The sequence below is a fragment of the Bactrocera latifrons genome, unplaced genomic scaffold (genome assembly GCF_001853355.1).
Source record: "Bactrocera latifrons isolate USDA-ARS-PBARC rearing strain unplaced genomic scaffold, ASM185335v1 scaffold_0, whole genome shotgun sequence".
Taxonomy (NCBI): Eukaryota; Metazoa; Arthropoda; class Insecta; order Diptera; family Tephritidae; genus Bactrocera; species Bactrocera latifrons.
The window spans coordinates 6,029,655-6,043,231 of NW_017534406.1; the positions used below are offsets into that span (position 1 = coordinate 6,029,655).

The 13,577-nt window shown below is 35.5% G+C and overlaps 1 protein-coding gene across 11 annotated transcripts in view; it reads right to left on the reverse strand.

Moving 5' to 3' along the window:
* LOC108972818 (protein sidekick) overlaps positions 1-13,577 on the reverse strand; it is an 87,636-nt gene that overhangs the window by 24,461 nt on the left and 49,598 nt on the right. For 6 of the 11 annotated variants that reach the window (XM_018940010.1, XM_018939770.1, XM_018939846.1 and 3 more), the window contains exons 3-6: positions 12,411-12,587; positions 11,256-12,003; positions 11,005-11,132; positions 10,346-10,642 (exon numbers count right to left, since the gene is read on the reverse strand). In XM_018940010.1, coding sequence (XP_018795555.1) covers positions 10,346-10,642; positions 11,005-11,132; positions 11,256-12,003; positions 12,411-12,587 — 1,350 coding nt within the window. The remainder of the gene's footprint in view (positions 1-10,345; positions 10,643-11,004; positions 11,133-11,255; positions 12,004-12,410; positions 12,588-13,577) is intronic. The other 5 variants (XM_018940497.1, XM_018940407.1, XM_018940242.1 and 2 more) reach the window with 1 other exon arrangement.

Consider the following 13,577-nt stretch of genomic DNA (forward strand, 5'->3'; position numbering starts at 1 on the left):
AGCTATTTAACGCTACTTTACAAATATACTATATATTTTTGTACGTACATAAGTATATATGCATACAATATTGTATAAAAATTTACACATTTCAGTTGTTAAAAATTTCCTGATTACGGTCATTCAGAAATGCAGCAATCAGCGGACAGGTCATGGCAGGTCGACGAACGATCACATAAATTGACTGATATAGATAGTATGTCATACGTGGAGTGGCAAAGGTTAAATGAAATGCGTGCAACTGTGTACACATTAACCGCTTTACATGTCCTTAATGAGCACCTGAATATATTGCATTTCGCCTTTCCTACTCGTTTGTTTCCGTGCCAATAAATGTGTACAAGTACAATGCTATGCCGGCAGCCATAACGCTTGCCAGCAGAGCGACAATGACAAATGAAAATTTCACACGAAAACAACAGAGAAAAGTTTGCACTCTCGCCATATATAGTAGTTAAAAAAAGGCAACATTAAATTTATATTGTGGTTGCAACAGAATTAACAACAACAAAGAAATATATTGTACATTATGGATGCGAGTTAAAAAAACGTGACATTAATAAACTTGTTAAGAGAAGAATAGTTATCGATGACTCGCAGGACATACCAAGTTTATGGTGTAATTGGTTGCCGGGTTGCTACTTATCGAACATCAGCAATAAAATGGCTTGCGAAGTAATAAAGTGAGCAGCTCACACTTTCTCAAACATACAAATTATTTTGCACTTACTTTCTAGTATGGAGAGGTCAATACTTTTGCGTTCGTGCGCAATCATTACTCTCACAAAATATCAGCCATTCCATTACTATAACCAACGATTTATGTATATGTACATATTGTTTACAGCTACGGCCACAATAGCAGTTCAATGTTGTAAAAAATTATGACTGTTAAAGCAATACATATAAAAGAAAAATTGCACCCTTCCCAGAATACTTACACAAAACTGAACTGCTTTACTGCAGTTTAAATATAGTCTAAAAAGTCTTTTTACTTTCGAATTTTATTTACTGAAGAATTTCGATACATCCTGACCTTTTTAGTTATAGTTACATATGCATATTAAAAGTGGGGAAAAATCTTTTATCGGCTATATTTAGTCTAAATGACGAATTGAGGAAACTATTACTTTGTATTGATGCCAAAAAGCTCTTTGAAATTAATGCTGTCAATGGCGGAAGTGCTAATTTGTGAAGTTCCCGCAGAAATGTTCTTGTTTATTTATACAAAAATTCACAGATAATTCTGATAAAGGCTGTTTTTTATACGAGTTTTCAATGAAGTAGAAATGCTCTAGTTCATTTATGGTGTGGGTTTATGGGTTTCAAAAAATCAAAAATTGTTATTATGTTATTTAATTCTACAACACCTCTCGAATATTGTCATACATTTTCAATTTGATCCGAGTAATAGTTTTGGAGATACAGACTTGAGAACGCGTGAGGATAGCTAGGCTAAGTGAGCCGTCTTTAAAAACGTTTTTCTCTAAAATGATTTCACGAGCACTATTTCATGAGTTGATCTTCAAGAAATTTTACAAAGGTCTTTGAGATACAATTCTTAAAGTCTTGGATGCAGAATTTTTTTCGATTACAACTATTTGAAAACAAAAAAAATGTCCCGAAATTTTAACTTTTTTTATATTTTTGAAAAAATTCTTCCAAAAATCCAATTTTTAGTTTCCTTTACTCAAGAACTAACGTATTTTTTCACTTTACATCCTGTAAGGAGTTATCCTGTCAACGCGGGCACATCTTTTTTCCGAGGGGACATCGGAAATGGCAACGCAATTCTGAGTTTAAAATATTATTTTCCACAAATTTCAGAATTTTATTGTACGTATGTTTGTAACAAGAAAAAAATCTAATAAAATATTTAAATTTTTATATGAGAAAAATATGATAAAAGCCTGTAGAAACGAGGAAAGCGATGAAGAACACCTTTCGTTTTATTACTCTAAATAGTCGCATTTAGAGTAATTGGTGTGCTCTATGGGTAGAGGGAATCATTGGTCTATATTACTTGAAAAATGAAGCTGGACTTTTTAGTTAATGTAACAGTCAATCGAGAAGAATATAAGGCCACGGGTGCCTACACCAATAAAGAAGATTATGAATGATTTTGGATTATGCTTATTAAAATGTTTAATCGCTTTTAATAATAACACGCAATTCGAGTAGATAAAGCTTGGAAGTGATTATTCAAATTAATTATTACACGATCATTAAACTCTCTTTCTTTGAATAATTGTTTACTGCGTAATAAAGACTTCCTCAGTTAGTTGATTTGAGAGTTTACTAAGTTAATTATGCCTTGACATTATTCAAATGCTGTTACTGCCATTGTTGTTCAACTTTTTTTTATCACTCACCGTGGATGGCCCGTTGCAATTTAATTATTGTGCCAAAGTGAACACCAGTGGACCACGCCAATCGAATGACCTAAATTATTTTGTTCATCTACGTATACGAGTAGTCAAGCAGTCAACAGAGTCGCTGATCAACTGGACAAGAGGCATAACAATTGCTTTATAGCATGCCGGTGTAAAGTTGGCGAAGCGCGCCTTCTGTCCGATAGACCTTAGCGGCAGAGCGCGGAAATGCTCGGCAAAGCAAAATTGCATGCTTTTAATTTTTAGTCCTTTGCCTGATTGCGAGCCGTGCTCGATGCAAATTAATCTCGCTGTGAGAGTTATTTTCCAGGTTGGAAAACGTGTCGTTGGTAGATGAATGGCTTTTGTTATGTCGTTTGACGGCTCTATGTAAAATGGTTGATTTTTTGTTATTAGTGGTTGGCGGTGGATATTGGAGAGTATTTGAAGTTAAGGCTCAACGTGCGTTCTCTATAACACACATCAAATGGGCATTGGCTTTTAAACGCTTACCCGCCCACATGTATGTACATACAATACTCCCGGTAAAACTACACCCATGACATGCAGGTCACCGGCGGTTTGCATTTAATTTCCTCAAGGATAGTCGTGGTAGTTCGCATTAATCATTGTATATATATGTATGTATATGACATGGTAGCACCGCAGTAAATAAATATGGTATGCATAGCACTAAGGTAATACAAAAGCAAACAGCGTATAACAACAAATTGACTAGAATTTTATGCTTCACTGGTGTATTGCAGCAATTGACGGCTGCGATAAGAGTGCACCCGGTCGCCTGCAAGCCCAAAATAGTCATATACAGTAGAGCGGGTAGAGTTTTTTCAGTAAAATTTCATATGCGGAAAATGTTCTACGGATCATTGTGAAGTAATTTGTCTATGATACGTTGTTTGGAAATTTTTGAGATATCCAAATGGGATTTTTGCATTCTCTAAAAGCTAAACTTCGCCTAAAAATCCATGGCTCAAAATAGATTGTAAACCCCTTCTTGTTTAGGAAAATTTGTTCAGAACGGTTTTCCTTCTTTTCTGCCCACTTAAATTTGACCCTCCGTAATATACAGTGGAAGTTTTATAATTTATGTAAAAAAAAAAATGAACTTCTAAAATTCACTCCAAAGTTGTGTTAATTTCGTTATTTGCCACTGTATCAAGCCATTTCACCTTATGGCCTTGTAGTCTGTTTATGGGTGGTATTAACTTTATTTATTGTGTCCAAACATGTTTACTCGCAAAGGACTCATTTAATGTTTACGTTCGAACTGACATTTACATGGAATTTTATACTGTTCTCGTACTGTTCGTATTTTTTAGTTGCTAAATAGTTTATTCAACTTTGTCGTGTGGTCATTGAGAAAAGTTCACACTTTACGGCACTTCCTAGCTGGTTGGTCACGTCACAATGGCCATTTTAAAGACTCAAAGCACCTTATCGCGGTTCACAGATATGCCGATAATGCCTTTGTAACATCAAAACTGTTAGTTCAAAATTTCTTTTGTTCAAATCGGCCTCAATCAAGCTGTAATATTATATCTTATTACTTTGCATTATACCCGATTTAACCAATATTACTTCGATCAAGTTCGCAAGACACAACAAGAAAAAACGTTAACTTCGGCTGCACCGAAGCTAATATACCCTTCACAGGTGCATTTATTTTAGTAACTATGTGTTCAGTTTGTATGGAAGCTATGCGCTATAGTAATCCAATCTGAATAATTTTTTCGGAGATTATATTGTTATCTGCAGTAACCCATGTCAAATTTCGTGAAGATACCACGTCAAATGCGAAAGTTTTCCACACGAGCCTTTGATTTCAATCGTTCGGTGTATATGGCAGCCATATGCTATGGCAAGTCGATCTGAATAATTTCTTCGGAGATTACATTGTTGAATTAGAAAATAACCTGTGCCAACTTTAGTGAAGATACTTTGTCAAATGTGAAAGTTTTCCATACAAAAACTTGATTCCTATTGTTTAGTTCGTATGGCAGCTATATGTTATATTGGTCCGATATCGGAAGTTCCGACAAATGAGCAGCTTCTTGAAGAGAAATTGAGGGACTCGTATATATACAGACGTACAGACAGACAGACGGACATGGCTAAATCGGCTCAGCTCAACATACTGATCATTTATATATATACTTGTAGGGTCTCCGACGCATCCTTCTGGACGTTACAAACTTCGTGATAAACTTAATATACCCTGTTCAGGGTATAATTATGATGTTTAATTCAACAAGGAAATACATAGCATTTTATAAGTTTCTATAGTCTTGCATTTTTACAGAAGTATTGTTGATAGTTTAGCAAAATCCCTATTTGCATATCCTCACAACGTGTTGCGCAGCCTACAAAACGATTTTTGGAAACATCGAAAACTAATTCTTCTTTAGTTCTCTGGAGAGGTTGAGATATCACAAACAATATTGAAAAACCGTAACTGGCAAATTCAACCCATAAATCGCAACATGGGAATTGCGCTGTTAACTTTTAGGCAAAATCTCATACTGTTCGACCGATCTGTGAATGAATGGTACATATATGTATAGATGATTTCAGTTATATTAATAAAATTGCGAAAAAAAACATGTTCTCTTTAATGATAAAAATTCCTTGCTTTGGTCCTAATATAATAATTTCCGATTTTCTAGCCGACGTTATTTCTTTCATGTTGGTAAATATGTATGTTTGGCCTTCGAAAAGACATTGGATGCCAGGACACGCCGGAATGGCAGGAAACTTTACAGCTGATGAGCTGACAAGAAATGCCACCTTAGAGTCGCTATCGGTAGAATGGGAGCGAATCGGTGGTCCCGTTTGAGATCCACTACTAAATCGCTGGGCTTTACGGAAGCTTGGTTAGCGCTGGCACACAATGAGTACATGCCTTGTCACAAACGACTTTTGGCCCAAGATCGATGGCAAAAGATCAAGTGATCTTTCTGCTCTCAGCAAAGCTAGCCTCTACCTAGTAATGGGGATTTTAACGGTCCATTACCCTATTGGGGGGCCCTACCAAAGGCCATCTGAAGAAACTGTATGGAAGAAGCTGAGGTGGAAAAAACTCAACACTTCCTTCATGACTGTCCCGCGTTTAGGAGGTCAAGACTTAAGCATTTGGATACGCATACCTTCGGTCATCCCACCAAGTTGGCGGGAGTGGAAATTAAACGCTTCTGCAAGTTTGTATTTGCTAGTAAACGTTTTGCTAATTTATAGTACAAACATAAGAGTTTCTCTCAAAGGACTACACGTGCGATGTTTTGATCAGCAATCTAACCTAACTGGCAGTTGTTGTGGAAATTTTCAGATTTCCAATAAAAAAAAAAAACGAAAACTCACAAGTTATATTTAAGACTGAATAATTTATGATTATAATTAATTCTCCCTGTCGCAGTTAATTACTTGTATTTATATTGTTGATTGCTTATTCTTATCGTATACTCAGGCTGACTAATAAATGTTGCTTACTTTCAATAAAATGATCAAGTAAATGTAAATCGTATTACCCTCATACTTCAATAGAACTCAATTAGTATTAAATACATACTTAAATATATACTTATAGTCCTTAATATACGTCTTTGAACTAACTGATTTGCTTTAGTTTGAGGGTTGGAGGAAACTCTCTTAAGTAATCGCCTTACTTGATTGCAGTTATTTCGCCATTTGTCTGCGTGCTTTCACTAAATTAGTACCGTAATGAATTTAGACTTCCACAAATAAACAACACAACAGTGGCAAAGAGAATTTGAAGAAAATAAAGGAATCAACAGATATTATCGCAAATAATGGAGGCAAACTTGGCGAATATTTAATTAGCACTGGAAATGAAACTTCAGCCTTCTAAGTGTTTCGAATTCAATAGCTTAAGTGCAGTCAAGCAAATGCGTCGGTGGTGCTTGCTCACATTTTGCAACTGCTCACTCGTCCGCCTAATTTAATTTCGCCACCAACGCCAGAGCAAATGAAATCGAATTGAATCGTGAGTAAAAGTGTAGACGTGCTTATGTAAATAATTGCTTCAGACTTCGTACTAGTAACAGGTTGGGAAATTCTCCATGCATCAGCGATTGTATAGCGAATGAACAGATAGTAATGGTTGCCTGGTAAAACGTGAAGTGGCAAGTGCTTCATGAAGTGCGATTAAAATCATTTTAGGTTGAAAATTTTGCAAAATTATTTATAAGATTTCAAAATATAGTTTGCTCTGCGCTTTACACTTGAGTTGAAGTGCATGCAATGCTGTTCCGCGCAGCTTTTTTTATGATGGGAAGGTGTAGTTTGGAGAAACTTTGCTTCTATTGATTTGATTCATTGCTTGTCGCATTACAATGTTCAATACAGTTAAATTATGAGCGTTTGAATGGCGTAAAGGATTACAAGGATGATCAGTTCCAAAGGTTGATTATTACAAATATTCAAATATATATATCAAACTTCAACTTACTTCACTTTTATAGTAATAAATAAATAAACAAATATTATCCATTTTGGTCGACCAATTTTTGCCATTTGCCGACAAGAGACATTACTCCATCAGCATCGTCTCCGTAAGCATGGCATTCTTCTCTTTTTTATACAAAAAGTTCAAAATATAGCGAATTTTTTCATTATTTTCACTCAGTTATGAGCAGCTGTTCCTTCCTCGAATTTAATTTTTTTTGTTTAAATGAAGCTTAAAATCTCACCTTTCCAAAACTATATGGTATGACACAATGTGAATGGAAGCACTAGGATATACGACTGCACGACATCTATTGATAAAAAACGAAAAGACTTTTTCGACTACTACTTACGACTGCTACGACATCTATTGATAAAATACGAAAAGACTTTTTTCGGCTACCCAATATTTATTATGCAAGCAAAACATTGCACACGTTTTTAATCAAACTAAGAATTCACGGAAGATACACACATCAAACGCACTTTTTTAATTTGAAATTAAAATCTATGTAATCTTTTCAAATATTTAATTTTAATTCTATTCCAAATACACAATTTAATTTTTTTATTGTTATTTTTAATATCCTGAAAGTACAGCTTAAGAAATGCTTTCACAAAAAAACAAAAATGACAATGATAAATGCAGACGCAGAACGAATAAAATCACAGCAAATATTTCTTTAAGCGATTTACTGCTTTCTCGTCGGCAATGCCGAATAACTGATTCAAGGTTATTTCCAAACAAATAAAGTTCTACACCCAACACGCTAGACACACATTTGATGAAAGTTGAAAATAAATATTTTACGAGGACGCCAACTTTGTTGCAAGACTGAAAGTTTTGTGTAATATAATTTTGTTTGTAAATATTTAAAAATTTGTAGGTCAACTATTTTGCAATATATATAGAAACCAGTTAAATTTTTATACCTCTTCGAATAATAAAATTATTCTAGATGAGCATGAGCACAGAAATATTTAATAAAATAATAAATAAATTTCGGTTTTTCAATAATTTAATTTTGATATTTCATACGCCTCTGAACTACAATATAGAAGAAGAAGACGTATGAAAAACTAACGAAAGTAACATTTCTTTAAGAAATTTTTTTAAGTGACCAAATTACATATTTTTATTAAAAACAATTGTTGCCAAATTTCACTGATAACATTCGTACTTCAACCAACAATGTTAAATTTATAATCTCACGTGTCGTTTTGATTGATTTTTATAATTAATCTTTCATTTCATTCCCACACATATTTGCATGCGAACGTATTTATTTCGTTCGATGCGTATACGCCATGGCTTGCCAAGTGCTACTAACGCAGTGAGTAAAAACAGTAATGCTGATATTGCGAGGAAGTCAAAGTGTCTTAAGTGACATTCAGAAAACAAAATAGCTTTGTAACAATGTTTGCAAGGAGCATTCGTTGGCACGTGCGCTCATAAGGGTTGTGCGAGGCATTTTCATAACTGATTAGCCCATCAAATATTAAAATGTGTGAGTGTGTTTAATGTGTTTTAATGTTGACACATGAGGAAGACCTCCACTCCGTTGGAAGGACCAAGTGGAGAAGGACCTGGCTTCACTTGGAATATCTAATTGGCGCCACGTAGCGAAAAGAAGAAACGACTGGCGCGCTGTTGTTAACTCGGCTATAATCGCGTAAGCGGTGACTACGCCAATCAAGAAGAAGAAGAATGTTGACACATGACACATTAATTTGTTAGAGAAGCAGCAATTTGTGGAAAACTTTGGTAATTATAAGACGGTCGTGTGCCTCAGAAATTATTCACTGGGGCAAAGCAAGAATATTTTTAATATACATATGTGAAGTTAAAATGACTTAGATATATTAATTTATTTAGAAACAAAAACCCATATGTACTTGAAAAACTATGAAAACTCTACAAGGGGATGGTTAAAGTTACCTTGGTCAAAAAAAATCCTTTTTTTGTGAATTTATTACATATGGATTGAGTAATTTTATTCGAATTTGTTATACATTATTGAGGAGATTACATTATGACTATTAAATCACTTCACATCGCGGCGTGAGAGTCACCTAAGCACAGACCAGAGCCAGCTAACAGCCAGTTTCCGGCAAGATTACATTGTGACTGTTAAATCACATCACATCACGGTGCGAGCATCAACTAAGCACTTACCACGTACCGTGTCTGCTTTTCTTTTATAGAGCCAGTTAACAGTCAACTTCCCGCGAGATTACATTATGACTGTTAAATCACATCTCATCGCGATGCGAGCGTCAACTAAGCACTGGGCAAGCACCGTGCCTGCTTTTCTTTTATAGAGCCAGCTAGCAGAGACCTTCTAGCGAGATTACATAATGTCTGTTAAGTCACATCACATCGCGATGCGAGCGTCATCTGTCTACTGAAGCACGGTCTCGAATTTTTCGGTTTGATGTTATTTAGGACATTCTATGAAGATATTTATACTCTGAATAGGGTATGAATAAGGTATACTAAGTTAGCCACGAAGTTTGTACTACCCAGAAAGTTCCTATTAAATAGATATACATATAAATCATCAGCTTTACTAGTTAAATCAAATTAGCTATACGCTCGTCTGTCTGTATATAGGCGAACTAACGCACGTGCTTTTTCCCTTGTGCTTGTATGGAAAACTTTTTTATTTGAAAAGCCATCTTCACGAAATTTGGCTTGGCTTATTTTCCAAGTGAACGTCACAATCTCCGAACAAATTGTTTGGACAGAACTACTATATCATATAGCTGCCATACAAACTGACCGATCAAAATTAAATTCTTATATGGAAGCTTTTATTTGTGAAGGGTATTCTAGCTTCGATGAAACCGAAGTTAATGTTTGTTTTTTTGTTTCCGTTCAAATTAGAACCGTCAAACACAGAAAATATATTTTTAGCCGATATTAAATATTTTGATGTGAATATGAATTTTGAATTTATGTACCTTAAAGATTTCCAAAATTTTATCTTTGTGTCACTTTCAAATGCTAACACACTGAAGATTTACATTTCATTAAAAAATAAATTAAATGTAACAGTTTTAATAAAACTTAAATAACTTTGATAACTAGGACACTGCGTTGCCACAATATTCTACTTGTATGCAATTTAGTGTGCATTTTTAAATGCGGCCAGAGATATTGATTTCTCATAAACACATTCGCATTAAAAAGCAATAAAATTTGTAAAAGTGTGTTAAGGTTTTAAATACTTCAAATTAATGTGTGGTAGTTGTGCAACACTCGTGTGTTTGCGGCGTTATTCTTTATTGTGCATGCAACGTGGCAATTAATATGCCACACAACTACAAATCCAATAATAATGTGCATGAAATACGTGGAAATATAAAAAATACCAACAAAATTGTAATATAAAATGAAACTACTACATAAAATGGTGCGTGCGGATGAATGAAGGTAATAAATTTATGTGTGTGCACGAGGCGAAATAAATAAAAGCACTTAGCGCCCATACCAAAGCGAAGATCCTTGCGCCGATAGCCAGTACCCATGCCAGAATGCGATGACGATGCGCGTACACTTAGGATACGAGGTTGTGCCAAACGCTTGAAGCGCTGCAGCAGCGTACCTATATACCCACGTGACAATGATGACGATTTTTGCTTTTCAACAAAATGCAAAGGATTTGCATTCAGTCGACTATTGTTAGCTGCAGGCAAGCGCAATGCATAATGCGTCAGATTAGTAGTAAAAGTGGATGTAGTTAGGCCTTCTGTGGCAGACAATCCTTTACCATGATTTTGCATTGAAGCTAATATTTTTACCATTCCATTCAATTGTATTTGTTATGTTCGGGCATTTAGTAATAAGCAAGCATATTTTTAATATATTTTGTGTGTGTTTCACAGATGCATGATGTTAATGAGAGAGAAAAGAGAGTAGAAGAAAGAAATTCGCAATATGAATGAATATGCATTGAAAGCATTTAAATTTGAAATCGCACATATTCACACACATATGTAAGTATATTCTGTGTATAAAATATGTGATTGTAGATTTTTTGCTCCATATTGGAAAAAATGTATATATATACAGTGGTACTATACACTTGGTATTCATGAATATCATAGTACTAGTATAGTTAAGTAAAAAACTGCCAATGAGCTTACTTACATTTAACACGCAGCCAAGTGTAGGCGCTTTTATCGCCCGCCTCGTTGCTGGCTAGACATTGAAACATTGCCGAATCCTTCAGAGTAAGCTTTTTGATGCTCAATGAATTATCTTCCAGCAGGGAATATCTGAAAAAGCAATTAAGCGCATAAAAAATGACTGCTCTACGCTCTACAGGTATGTACAAGAGGCCAGCTACTCTGTTCCGCTACTCGTACCATATAATGTATACTCCAGTTTCTCATACTTACTTTCCATCATTCGTGTCGACAGGTTCCGAATTCTTGTACCATTTCACCACAGGCATAGGATCGCCAACGACGTCACAGGGCAGCGTAACCAATGCACCGAATTCACCAAACGTCTCAGTACGCATTTGTGTGAAGAAGGTAGGTGGCTCCAGCACCTCTACTTTCGCGTTGACAATGACAGTATCATAGCCACCGCTACGTAGTCGCACTTGACAAGTGTACTCGCCGGAATGTGTTAAATTAGCTGAAAGCAGTGACAGCGAACGATTCCACGGATCATTTAAAGTATGCGGAACTCCCGCATTCTCAATAGGTATGCCGTCCTTCAGCCACAGCGTCTCCAATTCATGCAATGGTCGCGCATTGGCAATGCATTCCAAGACTGCCACCTGTTCGCCGCGTTTCACTTTCATATCTTGCGGATGAACAACGATTTCAGGTGCTACTTCAATATACGGATCTCCGCTTACATTCAGTTGTATAAATGCGCTGTTCTCCTCCTTGTCCAACTGCGTGTTTATGGCGCGCGCGCGATACGCCTTTCGATCATTCTCATCGGCGCTGAGTATAATTAGTTGATTGGATTTGGTCTCGGCATATTTGATGTCATAGTTCAATGGGCCGTCCACTGTTTGCCACATGACAAGTGGTGGAGGTTGCGATTCGATGGGTGGTAAATCGAAAATTGCTGGATGCCCTGACGTCACTGTAAGATGTCCCAGTGTGGTGTTCTCGAAAATGCCCATATCTATACGGTGAAAAGAAGGAGGAAATTTGTGCAAAGAGGTTAAGAAAAACAAGTAGTAAATGTTAAATATGAATCTTTGAACAGTTTGACCGTTAAGTGAACAGTAGAAATTTTAGCTTAATTATATTAATGGGTGTGAAATTGTGAAAACTTGGATCCCAGCTTTGCTTTAGATGGCATTATTCGATAATTTAAAGAAAGTGTTTGATTTTTTTAATTTCTCTCGAGATTTCGTAAGTACAGTATGTAATTGAAGTTAATATAATACTTTATTTTTTTTTTATTCTGGAACACAATTTACGAATATATTCATAAATTTATTCTTATCAAAGTGCAAAAACTTTTTAGTTTTTTTTAGAATAAAATTTTTAAAGTATAGTGAAAATGATCATTTTTTAAATTCTTACATGCGACTTCGATGTCGATTTTTTCACTAAATATCGAGCCGGCATCGTTTTTCGCTATGCACTGATAACTGCCAGCATCCTCGCGTCGGGTTTTTTGCAAACGATAATACTGACTGGAAGAGAAATCGGTGATTGGTATGCCATCTTTCAACCAACGGTATGTGGGTTGCGGGTATCCTGAAAATAAAATAACAATAAATAAACTAAGAGCACAATAATAAAATATAGTGAATAATAATTCATAATCAAAATTGAAAAAGTTGGATTGAAAATCTGTATGTCAATAAATATAGTCTTAGTCTAATGCTTTAATTAGGCCCACTGAGCTTCCGGGTGGTAAACAAATTAACCCTTATCTAGCAACTCAACGGATTTGTTAAAAAAAGCTCATTCTTTTTCACCCCAAATTGAAAGTAGAATTTTTAATTTACACTTCGCGTGTTTTTCGAATCCGTCAATTTTTTCTTTAAGTTGGTAGTACTAGTTAGTATTAGTATTTGAGATATGCGTCGTTTTATGAAGCCCTAAAAGTGAATTCTTCGATTTTTACAATGTCCGAATTTATTGAACAAGGAAATACAATAATGACCATCTTCTACCGCATCGGTTATATCATTTCCTTCGTGCAACGTCTGGCTATTCAGCAACTCCATGATCACATGACCACTCCGAGGACACTGTTTTGACTCAATTGAGGATATAACAGATGAATCGAAGAATTCGCTGATGACCATCACGACGGAGGATGATTGGAAAATTCGTTGGCATAAGTGTGTTTGAAATGGACAAAATTCACATTTCAATTTGTGAATATCATGTCTCATCCCGCTGAAGATTAGAAATTCGCATAGATAATTCAGCGTCTCATCATCTTCCTTGCACGCTCTATTATCCACTAAATCCATTTATCCCATTTTCTAAAAAAGGGATCTTAAGGGTAGATGCCCTGTGATTACTCTTACAATATTACTAAGCTTCCTTTTGTCTAAAAGTGAAATCATTTTGGTCTGTATACCGTCAACATTACCTTAAAGTAATATTGTGGTATGAGCTGTGTTGCTAGTGTTCCAAGAACTGAGACCTAACTTAATGAGGCTTAGAATTGGCGCTAAAGATAACCGTAATAGTAGCTTGACTATATGTACACAAGAAAGATTATGGACTTGT